The sequence below is a fragment of the Syngnathus scovelli genome, chromosome 14, assembly GCF_024217435.2.
Source record: "Syngnathus scovelli strain Florida chromosome 14, RoL_Ssco_1.2, whole genome shotgun sequence".
NCBI classification, from domain to species: Eukaryota; Metazoa; Chordata; class Actinopteri; order Syngnathiformes; family Syngnathidae; genus Syngnathus; species Syngnathus scovelli.
This window is the reverse complement of record NC_090860.1, coordinates 10,435,102-10,449,232: the sequence shown is the minus strand read 5'-3', so window position 1 is coordinate 10,449,232 and position 14,131 is coordinate 10,435,102. Positions and strand designations below refer to the sequence as shown.

The 14,131-nt window shown below is 41.5% G+C and overlaps 1 protein-coding gene across 3 annotated transcripts; it reads right to left on the bottom strand.

Annotated features, from left to right (window-relative positions):
* Positions 1 to 222: 222 nt before the first annotated feature.
* On the bottom strand, positions 223 to 10,303 carry grhl1 (grainyhead-like transcription factor 1). 3 transcript variants are annotated; one of them, XM_049739394.2, is made up of 16 exons: positions 10,113 to 10,303; positions 7,706 to 7,895; positions 7,387 to 7,460; positions 7,170 to 7,303; positions 6,859 to 7,091; positions 6,356 to 6,438; positions 6,082 to 6,235; positions 5,878 to 5,989; positions 5,677 to 5,771; positions 4,106 to 4,349; positions 3,879 to 4,006; positions 3,162 to 3,190; positions 2,859 to 2,944; positions 1,735 to 1,820; positions 1,555 to 1,619; positions 223 to 1,308 (listed from the first exon to the last, which is right to left on the bottom strand). In XM_049739394.2, exons 1-16 carry the CDS (start codon positions 10,130 to 10,132, stop codon positions 1,194 to 1,196), a joined length of 1,848 nt encoding a protein of 615 aa, XP_049595351.1. In that variant the 5' UTR covers positions 10,133 to 10,303; the 3' UTR covers positions 223 to 1,193. The 3 variants fall into 3 exon arrangements, with proteins under 3 accessions (XP_049595351.1, XP_049595352.1, XP_068509086.1); XM_049739395.2 differs by having other exon boundaries at positions 4,139 to 4,349; positions 10,113 to 10,302; XM_068652985.1 differs by lacking the exon at positions 10,113 to 10,303 and adding an exon at positions 9,832 to 10,084.
* Between the last annotated feature and the right edge of the window lie 3,828 nt (positions 10,304 to 14,131).

Sequence of the window (14,131 nt, the reverse complement as noted above, 5' to 3'; positions counted from 1 at the left end):
ATAAAAAATCGCGTTCGTGGGTTCCATCAATGTATTATATAGTTTGAGAAAGCTTCTAAAAATATTTTTTTTAAAGGGCCAGCACAGGAAATTGCAACCAGGTGGTGTCAGAACCCGTGCATGCTTCCTGAGTCCCCACAGTGTTGAGTCTATGCCCATTCAGACATCTGCTCCTGCACAATTTTCAATACATCCATCATAAGACTTCGAGAAAGACAGCAGCACAAGCAAGCTTTTATTGAGTGCTTTGTGCATTGAAATTCTTACAAAAACAAAAAACACAAAAAGCAGAGGTTCCAATAAAATGAAAAACCGCTGGTCCCTTGACACATAATAAATCCATAAAAAAACATTATATTAGCAATGATAGACATCTGAATATTTAAAATCCAAAAAAACCCCACAACCACTCTTAATAAATATATACACAAATAAGTACTGCGATACAAAGAGGATCAGAAGAGTAAATGTAAGCATGTTTTTAAAAGGATATTTACATCTATTAATGCTGTCATGTTTTTTTTTTCTGCATACAACTATCATATTGCACTTCCAAAACAAGATGGCGACTATGGTTGACCAATTAACCCAGTGGTGTAGCTCTTTAAAAATCTTTCACAAGGGAAGATGCATTTTAGCCTTTTATTTAAAAATACTATAGAGGCTATTATTTCAATTGGTCAGAAATTAAAGCCATTTCACTCTCAAACAACAAGTGTCTTACTCTTAAAAACCTGTACATGTGTCTACCCTAATTATACAAAGGAGATTTTTTTACACGCTAAATACTGCCACGTTGTTTTTTTAATAATCTCATTAATGTTGCAGTCGATTTACGAGCTGCATAACTAACTATTCATCATAACCGGTTGTAATCATCAGTGCTATGGCTTGATTAATATCTGCTATTTCTCCTCACAATATTTCAGGATATTGAGGAACACTGCTGCTTTTTTTTTTTTGCAATAGGAGAATGAGGTATAGCAGCAACACAAAAGCATCATATAAAACACACATACAAGGAGAAAAGGGGACAAACAAAAATATTTGGACATTCATTGGAACCAATAAGGCACATTAAGAGCTATATGGCTTGTTAAATACCATTATTTTGTTTTGCCTTGTAACGTGATACAAGTCCATCATCAATGTACAGTGTAAACCCTTCATCCTCCTTCTCCTCCTCCGTCCAATCAGATTTCAGTGAGAGTGAGCTTGTACATGCCGCCCAGCTCTTCCATGGAGATCTGGAAGGTGTCTTCATTGGAGTAGTGCTTGATGATGTTGTCATCCATGTGCACCAAAATCCTGGAAAAAAAAACAAACAGGGTTCGGATTTATGATGATTGTAGCCAAATAAATGGGATGGATATTTTTTTATTATTTTGGATTAATAATATTTTCATTTCAATTCACTCTCTCGCTCTCTTTGAGTGATCTGTTTTAGTTGCAAATAGAAACCGAAATCTCCCACAGGAGGACGGCATGTCCTAAATGTGACGTGAGACAAAAAGTACCAGTCAATCAGGTTTGCTCATCGTGATTCATACGTACCCTTTCTTGCACTTCTTATACACTTTTCCAACCTTGTCCAACGGCAAGTCGTACTTCTCTGAAATCTGAAAACCAAAAAATCCTCGTCAGATTATTTTACGCGCTTCCCACTCTGGTCCCAGGTAGGCGTCCCGTCACAGCTCATTTAGCGACTATGTATATATTTTTTTAAATACTTACAGCGTCCACCAGGCCTTTCAGAGTGGGGTTCTTTAACATGACAGCATCAAACACCTCCTCCGTCTCCTTGCGTACGTACAACAACACTAAGATGGGCACACACAAAGAGTTTCATTAGTTATGGACAGATCACTACTAACAAAGTCAAAATCTAGTTTTGACAAACCCTGTCAAGTAATACCTCCAATTAAAGTGCTTAACGAGGCCTTTCCGGATAAGTAACTGGAGGTAGTGTAAAGAGAATTTGTTTGTTTTCACTCATGACTACTCTTATGAAAATGCGTTTGGCGTCATTTTAAGAAACGGCGTCACAAATGATTGACAGCTCTGTTTGACAACAACATCATTGCATGTAGCTGGCTGGTGGACCGGTTGAACCGCTGCAAGGCTTGTCAAACACCCAAAAAAAAAAAAGTTCACGTGGATGTTTTTTTGTTTTCTTTAAATAACGCTCAATTCTTTTTAATCCGTTAATGATTAAAAGGGACATTTGAGGTCATGGTAGGAGCTTGAGTATAAATCCGAAACAAGTCTTTATTTGCATCTATTGGATTTTGTGTGGAAATCTTGAGCGGCCTGATAAGCTGAGGAAAAAGTTCAAAACAAATTATGTGGGAAAACAAAATATCTTGTGACCATGCTTTTTGCTCTAAACCTCATGATGGGAATCAACAATGTAAACGCTCTTCTTTATACTGAGGCGTTGCAAAATAATTATTATATACACCGAGACAAAAATGTTAAGCTATGTTCTTGCACCTCCTAAAATAAGAGCTTCTCACACCAATTACCTCCTGACAGCAGTCCTGCAGGAAAGGCAAATACTTTTATTTTTGGGGAATTTGCAATGACAAGCAAACTAGGCTGCATTTAGCCCGCCAGCCGTCCTCAGGCTAGCTCTGATCTAGGCTAAAGGGCACAAGTTTGTTTGTGTGTCAGTGCGCAATGGTATTTCTGTTGGAAGCCAATGAGTGAAGGCCACAGCATGTGTGCGGTTGAAATTCAGAGGCGGCTACCAGAGCAAGCTGACATGTACGTGTACTAGCTTTGGCACGTTATTTTTTTTCCCCTACAGCAAATCCCCCCCCCATCCTTCTGCGCCGCACACACACATGCATGCTTACCTTTCTTGGGTTCCTCCGCCCTGGCTACTTTATTGGGCGGTGACCCGAACTCCTCATCGCTGAAGGGCAACCTCTTCATGCCGGAGCTGCGTGGGACAAGCGGGCACATAAATCATCGCTTACGAGGTCTTAACAGCCAGTTAACAGGCAGTAAAAAGACACTGGAGAACAAACATGTGGGGATGCAACGCCTTCAAGGCTTTCCTAAAAACAACATTTTTCCCTTAGCGCCTTTTTTTTTCTCCCTCAGGAAAGTGCCAAAAGGTCACAGTAGTGAAACCCAAGTGTGAAATCCCAGCTCACCTGTCTTCTCCATCTTCCGCCGCAAAAGGCTGCAAGACACACAAACAGACTCGCACTTAGATGGCCGACAAATATTTCATAGAATAAAGTTAAAATGATTTCCCTCCAGTGTATTGATTGTAGGTGTTGCTGTTATTAGAATGCTATTCTGGGACCGATGAACCCGGTAAGCTCAAGAGTTTATCAGAAAGTGATAGCCAGGTTCAAAGTTAGCGGCAGCACCAAAAATAACCAAAGTAAATGTTAGCAGTAAGGGGGGAAGGGCTGTTTTTGGCAGCAACTGTCAGTTTGTTGTTTGACTACTCGGAAGCACTCAGAATTTACACGTATTTATCAATGGAGGGGAAAGGGGACATTTTTTCTGTTACCTACGGAAAGGTACGAGCCGTCACTCGAATACATGATATGCAAAATCGAAAAATTTTTCAAATGACAAACCATTAGCTCATATTATGACATACAAAGGTCCGTTCGCTATCTTCTGGATCAAATATAAAAGCACATCCACACTTGCATGTGTTGCTACGTGGTCAACCTGGTCAGAGTCCAAAGTGAACACGTCTCCACTGACAGGCTGGCGTCTGTATGCCAACAGTAATAAAAATCGGAACTTAAGCGAGGGCGCTAGATGTTCTTAGTATGTGTTTGTTGCATCATATCTCTGCACGTAAAACATGGCAGAAGCATATATCTGCTAGCATGGAAGTGAGAACTCACATGACGCTGGAAGGCAGAAAAATGAATGTCAGGTATGAAGAGAACAGGCTGGGTCTCCAGATCATTCATCATTTTGAAGATGGTCACGTCGTTGCGTTTCTGCAGGATGGGCACTTTAACATCCACGACTGTAAACAGGGTTGTAAAATAAGAAGCGGTTAAAGTCTGGTCACGGCGCCAGCGTGCCACGCTGTTGCCTCGTAACATTCCGAGGCATTGCCACTCACAGGACAGGCCCGGGTTGAGGTCGGCCACCTTGCCTTTCCTGCGGGACTGCTTCCTCTCCTCGTCTCGGATCTTCCTCTCGGCCCCCTTGTCGCAGAACACCTTGATCTGGCAGAAGGCCCGGTGGATGGGCTTGTTGCTGCGGTTGTTGTAGCTGTACGTGTCGATCTGCAGGTTGAGAGGGAGGCCCTTCACGCCCTTCTGAGATGAGAAGTCCGTGCTCAGGCAATTGACGGAGATGAAGATCTGAGGAAGGCACATTTTGGTTTTTTAGAGAACCGATTGCTGAAAACTTGCTGAGGCCAAAGCCGTGTCTAATACAAAAACGTTGCTACGGTGACGTCTTGTGCCAGCATGGTAACAAGAACCTATGAAGCTTGTCTGATTTGGCTCAGTTCACTTTATACAACAGACTTAACATGAACTTTGTGAAGTATGGGAGAAAAAAAAAAAACACTAAAGCACGGGAGGGGAACTTTGAAACTTTGCACAGCAAAGCCTAAACTGAGATTGGAACAGTCTGAGGCAGGTGTGATAACCATTCGAGCTAACTACATTCCAGGCGATCCAAATACATGGAAGAAATGACATATTATACAACTGCTGACTGTTACAGAACTAGTCATGACAGCAGCAGCAGAAGGACCGACTGAATAAATGCAACGAGCTTGTACTGTCTAGTGCTGTGCTTCCCTCTAGTGGGCAATTTTGTAAACACAGGCTCGCACTTTTTTCTCACTGATAGGCAAATAAACGTCGATATAATGGGCAATATTCTTGCCTAATATGAAATTTAACTTGTGCTATTTTCTTCTTTGGATTGTATTTATAATTTTCTTTGCTTTTTTAATTTTTTATAGATATGCAATTAAATTTATTTTGAATTTTGGGGGCTATTCTTATAGGTTTTATTTAATTTAATTTAAAGTCATATCCAGTTTACATTATTATTATATAAGATCAATGTTCATTTTGGAAATAAAACTGCTGACAAAAATCACAAATGCACTTACAAGGATGAACATCCTATGGGCCTGGAGTCATGAGACGGTTAGAGTCACATCCTGGTGTGTGTGTGTGAGTGCGTGTGTGTGTGTGCATGTGTGGCGCCAGGTTCTTTGGAGGCCCAATTATATCATTCATCTTTCCTCTCAAACGTGACAGTGAAACAACACATCAGGGCCACGGAAGGGTGAGCAAACGATATTTTCACCTTCATCCGCTCGGTTGAAAAAGCAGCCCACCCCCCCGCTGAGTTTCCTCATTCTTTGGCAGCACTTTAGAAATGACTTTGGTCACATGCTCATTTGCTTTGTTGCACGTTTTTTTTTTTTCAAAGTTTAATTTTGTTTGTACTTTTATTTTGTCTTAATCTTTGTTTGGTTTTTCTATTCAATTGGTTGTTTGCTCCTTTTTGATGCAACTGTAAATATACTGCTATGACAGTCTGCTTTCTTTCACGGGATGAATAAAGTCTCTCTCCGTCTAATCGACTCTAGTAACTGGAATTTGTATACCCATTACAGTGTGTGTGTGTGTGTGTGTGTGTATATGTAATTTTTTTCCTTCTTACTTTGGCCTCTTCATTCGTGTCCCATGTGAAGGAGATGGCATTGTAGGAAATCTCCTCGATGTTGCCAATCGTGTTGAAGCTCTCTTTGTAGTCAGCTGCAAAATTTTGACAAAATAAATTTTAATAGCTCTTGCATGGGGTTTCATTAGACATTTCAAGTTATTATGTATAAAGCAATTGATTAAAAATAAATAAATATACCAATGTCGAGACACCTCTGCTTGGCAGTGTGTTGTCTTGAGTGCCAGTACTTCCAATGTTTGAGCTGGTCCTCTCTGCACTTCTCCTCCCCGAATACAACCATCACCACACTCTGTGATAGCACAAGCTTCTTCAGTATACCCTGTGGGTCTTTTTGTGCTAATAAAAGTAGTACAAATTGGGCTGGAGCTCATCAATTCTCACCCTGACTTTGGTGATTGGCTGCTGCAGACCTTTGTTGTCAATCTCACGAAGTGTGATTGGGTAAAACTGACCCTTGTTCAGATACGTCATGGTCCCGTCGCCTGTCTTCTGACGCAGAGACTTGGATGCTTCAAGGGTGTACTCGAAATTATTCCTATGATGGAGATATTAGGAGAAACATGAAGCTATCCATCTATTTCTACAGTGTTGAGTGACAAGTGGGCTCCCCCTAGTGGAACGTGAAAGAATTACTGAAGTATAGTTGGTGACTTACCCCGGCACCGTGTCAAACTGCGTGTAGTCCTCAGGTGTCATGGAGCTCATACGTAACTGAAGTTCACCCGGGAATGAAAACACCTGTACAAAGAAAAAAAAAACACTTTTTTTTCTCATCCTGAAAAATAAATTCAAAAAATAACTGAAAAGACCAACCACCAGTTTTTCTAATTACTTTCCCAATCAATTATTTTTTTATCCTCATCCAGTGTTTTTTTTTTTTTTGGTCATAGTTGTTAGTTAGTCTTTTTTATTTCTGTGGTAAATGGTTAAAAAAAAATTATAAATAAGGGCCTTTGGCTGTTGTTGAGGAAACAGCACAACACTTTGTATTGCTGAGACAATGGCATAATAACACACTAGCTGCCATTTTGCTGTGTTCAAATAAAACCAATGGAGGCCAAGCCCACCGTGGACTCCACGGGATCAGGTGAAAACGCTATTGTTTGATGAGCCAGATCTGAGAGTGGCAAAGAAGAAGAGGATGAGGATTCTGCTCACCTCCTGGGAACCGTCCTTAAAGCTCTCCGAGAAGGTGGAGTCCGGGGGCGTGCGGGACTGCGTGCTGGGGCTGAACTGGACCGAATTGTGGGCTAGCTGAGGGCGGTCAAAGACACCCACGTGGCTTTCGGATTCGGCGCAGCTGTTGGGCACGGTCAAACTGTGAATGGGCACTTCGGTCTTGACGTGAGGGTAGTTCTGCAGGGCGGCGATGGACACGGTGACGGTCGTGTCTGAATGAAAGACGCCATGTGGCAATGAGATGACAATAATGGAAGAAGAAGATGGTTTAAAGGTGAAGGAGCATCTACCTGGTGATGGGAACTGGTTTCTCTTGTCTTGGGCCAGTTGGAGAATGTTGAAGGGCCCCTTGAGGACTTGGATTCTATTCTCCATGCTGGTCTCTGGAAGAGGAGGGATGCCATGTGCTGCTTGAAGCTGGTGCCTGCAGAAAAATAATACACCTTAAAATAAAATAAAATAAAATAAAATAAAATAAAATAAAATAAAATAAATGTCAGGCCGTACCTTTTGTTGGGATCCACATCAGAGACCAACGCATCTGGCTTGCCCTGGGTTATTGTTCTTTTTTCCCGGGGCACCTGTATGGGAGGGTAAACACAGCCGCTGAGCGTCTGACCACATCACATCGCCACAGGCTGCCGTCTTCAGTTACATGTGGCGCGCTTCACGGTCTGCCTCACAGATGTTGCGCCACGCCACGCCACGCACGCCGCTTATGATGAACTTGCAAAGGCACTCCAACCCCCCCTCCCCTCTGCACTTTTAATCGAGTGCAAGACCACTGTGATTGTGTCATGAGAAAGTTTTGACCTGCCAGGTATACCTTATAGTAATCATAGAGCAGACCCAGAGCAGCAGCGCTGTCCTCGTCCCCATTGATGCTCATCATGGCCTTGGTGGCCGCCGTCAGGGGGTTCTCCAGGAACGACTTCCAGGCTTCATCCTCTGTGGTGAAGGAGCGACGCTGGCCGCCATAGTTGGGGTCATTCTGCACGACCAGGACGGCACGCTTGCTGGAAAGCAAAGATGACAAACGCTTAGTCATGGCCAAAAAGATTGTATCATATTATCGGGACATCTAACCTTTATTTGGGATGAAGTAGAGATTTTTTAAATGGTGTGAATGTGAATTTGTGTATATGCGAGGCCTGTGATTGGCTGGCGACCATTCCGGGGTATAAACTGAGCCCATCCTTGTCCTTCTTCATTTTAAGGATTAAGCATGTCAATAAGAGATCACGTCGATGACGTCCTTGTCTCAAAATAGCCACATGGGAAGTGAAAGAGTTCTTTATCTGCAAGACCAGTTGTTCAGGCTCTTCTGTGATTGTGCAACAAATCTCAGTCATGGAACGGCCGATGCGCCTTGAGAAAAGATGCTCTACAGGCTTGGCCAGTGTAACAACTTGGGCGCCGCCATCTCATAGGCCCGCACGCCAACTGCAGGTGACGCACCAGACCGGGCCGCATTCCTGCGTTGTGGCAATTTTTTGGTTTTCAAAGACGACGACTTACTGGAAAATGACGAGAGTAAACTTGGATGTGCCCCAGCGCTTTTGTCGTTCTTCGCCTTCTCTACTGCTTTGTCAACACAAACTAAATATTCAGATACTTGCGTGCAAGTTTGAACCCCCTTTGGCTTGTTTTGTCATCACTGGGAGCCTCTAAGCTCAGAACTTCCTGTTCTTCGAATAGAGATGAAAATAAAACAGCCATCAACATGTAGGAAAATATTGGACTTTTTACTATTGGCTCAGGCCTGTTTGCACAGAATATATTTGCTTATGGTAATATTAATGACGAAGCCTTCACGGCATTAGGAGCTGAGTTCTCGTTTAATTTAACATTTGCAATAGGGGTGGGGAACATGAGCCCCCACCCACCATGAGCATTTGATTTGGCCTGCCGTCAAATTTTAAAACCAAATTTGAGGAACTGTCAAAAGCTCCATCTGTATATTTTCTTTAGGCCAAAACCTAGATGGTTAACTTGATATGAAAGAATTTCAAAACACGATTGAAAATTTGACACTTTTGCATTTTTATCCATTTTTCCGTTTTGGAAACTAGCACTGATACCGTATGAATGGACCAAAGCATTAAATTAATCTCTTTTTGCTTGGCCTCATTATGGTTAAAGGTGAGCTGTGAACTATCTTGAACAACACCGCCAAACGATTGTGCGGCTCAGTTTCTATGCATAGTATCTACAACAAATGCACCCTTTTCCCTCTCAATTGTTCTTGCAAAGTGTTCATTAGTAATCCTAGATCTAATTGTGCCTTTCAATAAAACCGCAACCCGATAAGAAGCATTATTTCGGAGCAATAAAACTCTTGGGAAAATAACATTCATGAGGAAAAAACAGTTTGGATGAGTCACATGGGGATTTACATTCAATTAAATAATTTAAAAAAAGAAAAGTTGACCAAACTCATCGCAAACCTCAAAGGACCCCCCGCGTTTGCTTACATTGTTGTAGTGGAGCCAACGCCTAACAGGTGTACAATTTCATTCCAAAAAGTCTCCTTGCCATTGCCCTCGAAAAAAAATGATGATCTAAGCATATTTAGCATTAAGGGAAAAAAACCAATTTATTTGCATGCAGCAATATGAAGCTGATGACTTTTTACACACAAAATATAGGAAGATTTAATGTGACATCACCCCCGCTGCACTTTATTCCTGAACAAACATCATTAGGACTAAACACATAATAGGGCCCAACAGTTTAGCGCTCTGGGCCAAATCAAACAATCCAAAATGAAAAAAAAAAAAAAAAAAAACAGCCATCACCCTCACGGGACAGTCCTTTTTTTTTTTCTTTTCTTTATTCTGATCATTCTAACAGGCGCCTGTACTCTGACAACAGGTGCTGATCCACCTGTACAGGCTCCAACATGACAGGTGAATCACACATGACAGGAGCTGCCTGTATAAAAAAACTTACCATTAACAACAAGATAAAACAAAAGATTCATTCCTAAAGTGACATTTTAACAGCCTGGTGCGTTCAGGGGAAACTTTATAAAATAAGAAAAAAAAAACGTCAAAGGAGAAGCCGCTGGTCAGAGGGAAATCAAAACAAACTTTTAAACTCCAGGACGAAAATTGTCGTAAAAAAAAGATGGTTAAAAAAAAAATCCAGAAATGTTGTTATTAACAAGTGTGACTATTAAGTTAGGTGGTTTGTTGTGAGGGCGAGAGAGTGGCGAGGCCAGGACAACTTACTTGTCATGCTCCTGTGACATCTCGGTCGGTCGAACTGGACTTTCTAGTTGGTACTGAAAATCCGATCCGTCTTCTTTTAAGCGTAGAAAAACGGTGCCGCGAACGTTTGGATGAGGGCAGCGGCAACAAACAAGGTGTCCCCGGCGGAGTAGAACGGGTTTTGTCGGCTCGACTCGCTTTTTTTGAGGGGGGGCATTACTGAGATATCGAGGCCGGTTTTTACCTGTGAAGGCGACACGGATTGGATTACAGGTGTCCGGTGGGCGGGGCCACTCTGTCCATTACCCGTTCCGATGCCGTGATTGGCTGAGCCGGTTGACTACTTGATTCCAGTAGTAAAAATATCAACTGAGATTTGACAAGGCTGTCACCTAAAAAGTTATTATTAAGTATTATTAAATGTCATCATAGAAGCAAAATGTTATCTGGAAAAAAACTACTAAATAAAAGTACTTTTAATAGTAGTTATAGTACAACTCACCCAGGACTGGTCGCTAGTCAATGACAGGGCACAGAAAAACATTCAGACATTCAGATCAACTCATGCAAATATTTCTACATACAGTTGCCATATATTTATGTTTTTCCAGGAATTTTAATTTCTATCAGCCTTCATTTTGCACCAATTTCAATCACCCTCAACGTAGATCATTTTAGGATTAAATAGCTTGTCACCTAAATCTCTTAAATGCAAAGTGGGGTACGTAAATTGCATCACGAGATGAAGTGGTCTCATACTGCACCCCGATTTAACTGTGAAGATGAGTATCAACCTGCAGGTAAAGCAGCATGCAAATCATCCAAGACTTGTAAAAAATTGCAAATTGAACAGTCAATTAGCATACATGAAAATCCGGAGTGAGCTTGAGGCCATTTGTTTATTATCGTGCCACTAAAACAGCTGATTGAGGGGTCACAATGTGGTCTAAATAAATATAGATGATAAAAAAAAAAGCCGGAGAGAAAAAGCAATGCTTTAGGTGCAAACAAATAGCTTTGTTGGAGACAAAGGGGTCTTAGAGATGCTATCAGCGACCCCTCCCATACACACACAGACACATTGGGATAGAAACTAACTGTAATCCCCCCTCTCTCTCAACCCTCCAGCTCCCAGATCCTGCTTTACTGTTTATGTATCCCAGAGGAAATACACCTGCTTCTCTCTGAGCTTGTTTGTGTTTGCATTGAGGACACGGGACAGTAGGGATGGAGAGGACGGTGTGTGTGGGAGGGGGGAGGGGGCCTTGTTGCTGATGGTGGCGGGTCCCGTCTGGATGCTGACTCGACACAGACATATATGATCTGTGAGACAACTGAGTCAATATAATGGTTCCAGAACCCCCCCGAAAATTGAAGACAACTGTCCTGAGAGAAAATTATTGAGAGTGTCAGGACGTACGTTGAGGCAGGGCGTTGCAGGATTAGTTTTGCATCTTGCTCCCCTTTAAGTACTGGGTGTGTATCCTTAGGTAAGCCCCGGACTGTTTCTTTTTTTTTGTCACCAATTCTTCATTTGCTCTCATGTGAAACTCCTTTACGGTGTGCCCCGAGGTGCTTTTCTAGCTTCATCCTTGTTTGCCTTGCAAACGTTTTGCAGGAGGCCAAATTATACCTTTTGAAAGCAGATGGCATCACCTTGGGGAATGGTATGTTGATTCTGTTATGAAATAAAACATTTACCAAGCAAACCTGTCTTGTCCATTAATGCCATTGTACATCTCATATAGTATTGTATTAGTTTTACTGACATGAAATTATTAAAACTATCAAAACCCCTTCATAGTGTCCAATTACTTTTGTTCATATTTTTTTGCTCTCCTTACATTTATTCATTATTACTCAAAATTATTATTTTTTTTTTGCATTGAATAACACAGGCCCATTTTTTCTCATCCTGGAAGACAGTTGCTTTTTAATGACCCCTACCCTGGCTGCGCACTCTAACCGGGATGTAAATAGGATGCAAATCCACTTCTCCAGCATGTCCGGACCTGTTTGAGGTGTACAAGTGTGTCGGGACCGTTAGCTCAGAAGCACACTGACATATAGCTGGAAAAGTCCTTGTTGGCTAAACAATAAAAAAAGCAGTTCAGTAGTGTGTGGGGATGATTATCAGATGGCTGTCTCGCTAATCGTGTGTTGACTTTAAAGAGCATTTGTGATTATCATTCACATTTCAACAACACGTGAGCGCACACATTTGATCTGCAAATATCCATTTATTGACATTGTGGGATTGTCAGCTCGCCCCCTTCTAACTGCTTCTCGTCCGTCTTCTGATCTCACGGCCTTGCGTGTCTGCGTTTGGTGAATAGTATGACATCATCTCTCGCACCGGTTCTCCGTTTAAGCTTGAGGTCCAAAACAGCTCATAACGTTTGGGAGTGTTTTGCTGAAGTGCTTTGATGCTATCTCGCCGATCACATTGATGACACTCAAAACACTCGGAGGCACTGAAGGCAGGGCTGACCCGTATTCTTCCTAACACAGACACACACACGTATCCTTAAGAAGTGCTCAGGCGTTGTGGGATTATGGGATTTTTAATGGAGTGTGTTTGTGTGTGTGTTTTGCTTTACAACATGGAGCTTGTTTGACCTATGAGCTGTGAACATTATCTAACATTCACACTTCACAACAACTCTTGTTCATCATACAAAATTGTCACATTAAAGAAGTAATGTGCTTGAAAAAATAACATTTATTGTGTTCTTTGTTATTTAAATTTTATCTTCGGATGATGAAAGGGACAAAATAAAATCCTGCTTATGCGTTGGAACAAAATTTTTATTCACTCCAAGGTGTGGTTTTCTGTTCTTAATAATATTGTTTTTTTCTCATTTGCGTTAGTACATTTGTTGGATCAGAATGGAAATTTTCCAAACCACTTTTTTTAATCTTGGCGTCATTGTGGCGCCGGTGAACATAAAAAAAGCAGCTACTCATTTATCTGAACAAATTGTAAAGACCGTGACACATCTATGCAGATTATATGTTAAATTTTCTCCTTTTCCGACAGAATCGTTTTTGTTGATCGAAATGTCTCATAAATCTTAAAATGCAAAATGGTTGAATTAGTTGTAATTATACGTCAAAATGGATGGATGGATGGATGGCATGAAAGCACGACTCTTTGCATGTGTTATCTTCCTCGCTCTTCTCAATTCGCTTTACCAAGAAGCGACAGCTTACTTTTTATATGAGAGTTTCTTCTAAGGAAGCGGCCCGACCGGCTTTCTGAGGAATGTCGACCAACACAACGCGTGACATTCCTGTGTGATCATGAACGCTACAAGGTGTTATTTTAACGCACAATCCTTGGGAAAGTTATCGCTTCAATTTTTTATACCAACCAAGAGAAATTTTGCCATCATTTTAGTATTAAGTAGCTTTAACCTGACCATGAGGCATCATCCTTCCATTTTGACTGACTGGTTGGTTGCCAGTCAATTAATTGTAGGGCATAAAAAAAAATATTCACACTCTCATTCAGTCCTCAATAAAGATGTTTTTGTAATCCGGGTAGACACCAGCACTCATCTGAAAAGTACACAAACAAAAGAACCGTTGACATTTTGTTTGAAGGGCATCAGGAGTTACTGAATGTGTGTCCTCCGAAAACATTCAACATTAATAGTGTTACAAAAGTTTATGGTGGCTTGGAGAAGCGGCTGTTGTGATGAATGGAAGACTCTGGATTTTTAAAGACATGCAGGACAAGCATAAGATACCAGAAGTACGGTCCACAACTGACCACTCGAGGTTTGGTCCAGTGAGACAAGATAGAGCTTGACTACTCTAAATCAATTACACGTGACCTATTGACTGACAAACTGTGAAAGCGAACGTTGACGAAAGCGTGGGATGGACTGCCGAAACAAGCTCTGCCACTTTTTTTTCACACCTCAATGGGCTGTCAAGTTTGGTTTCTTCTCACGAGTCATCAGGACTCACCTTGCAAGGAATAACAATAACTGCCTGTTAACTTCATTGGAAAAACAGGCCACAATTGTTGGATG

What these genes read in the sequence shown, in the direction of transcription:
- grhl1 (XM_049739394.2), bottom strand. Translation starts at nt 10,132, where the DNA reads ATGTCACAGGAGCATGACAA. An exon ending in ATGTCACAGGAGCATGACAA is followed by an intron (nt 7,896 to 10,112) that starts GTAAGTTGTCCT and finishes TTTGCTTTCCAG; the next exon opens with CAAGCGTGCCGTCCTGGTCG. An exon ending in ACACGAATGAAGAGGCCAAA is followed by an intron (nt 4,350 to 5,676) that starts GTAAGAAGGAAA and finishes TGCCTTCCTCAG; the next exon opens with ATCTTCATCTCCGTCAATTG.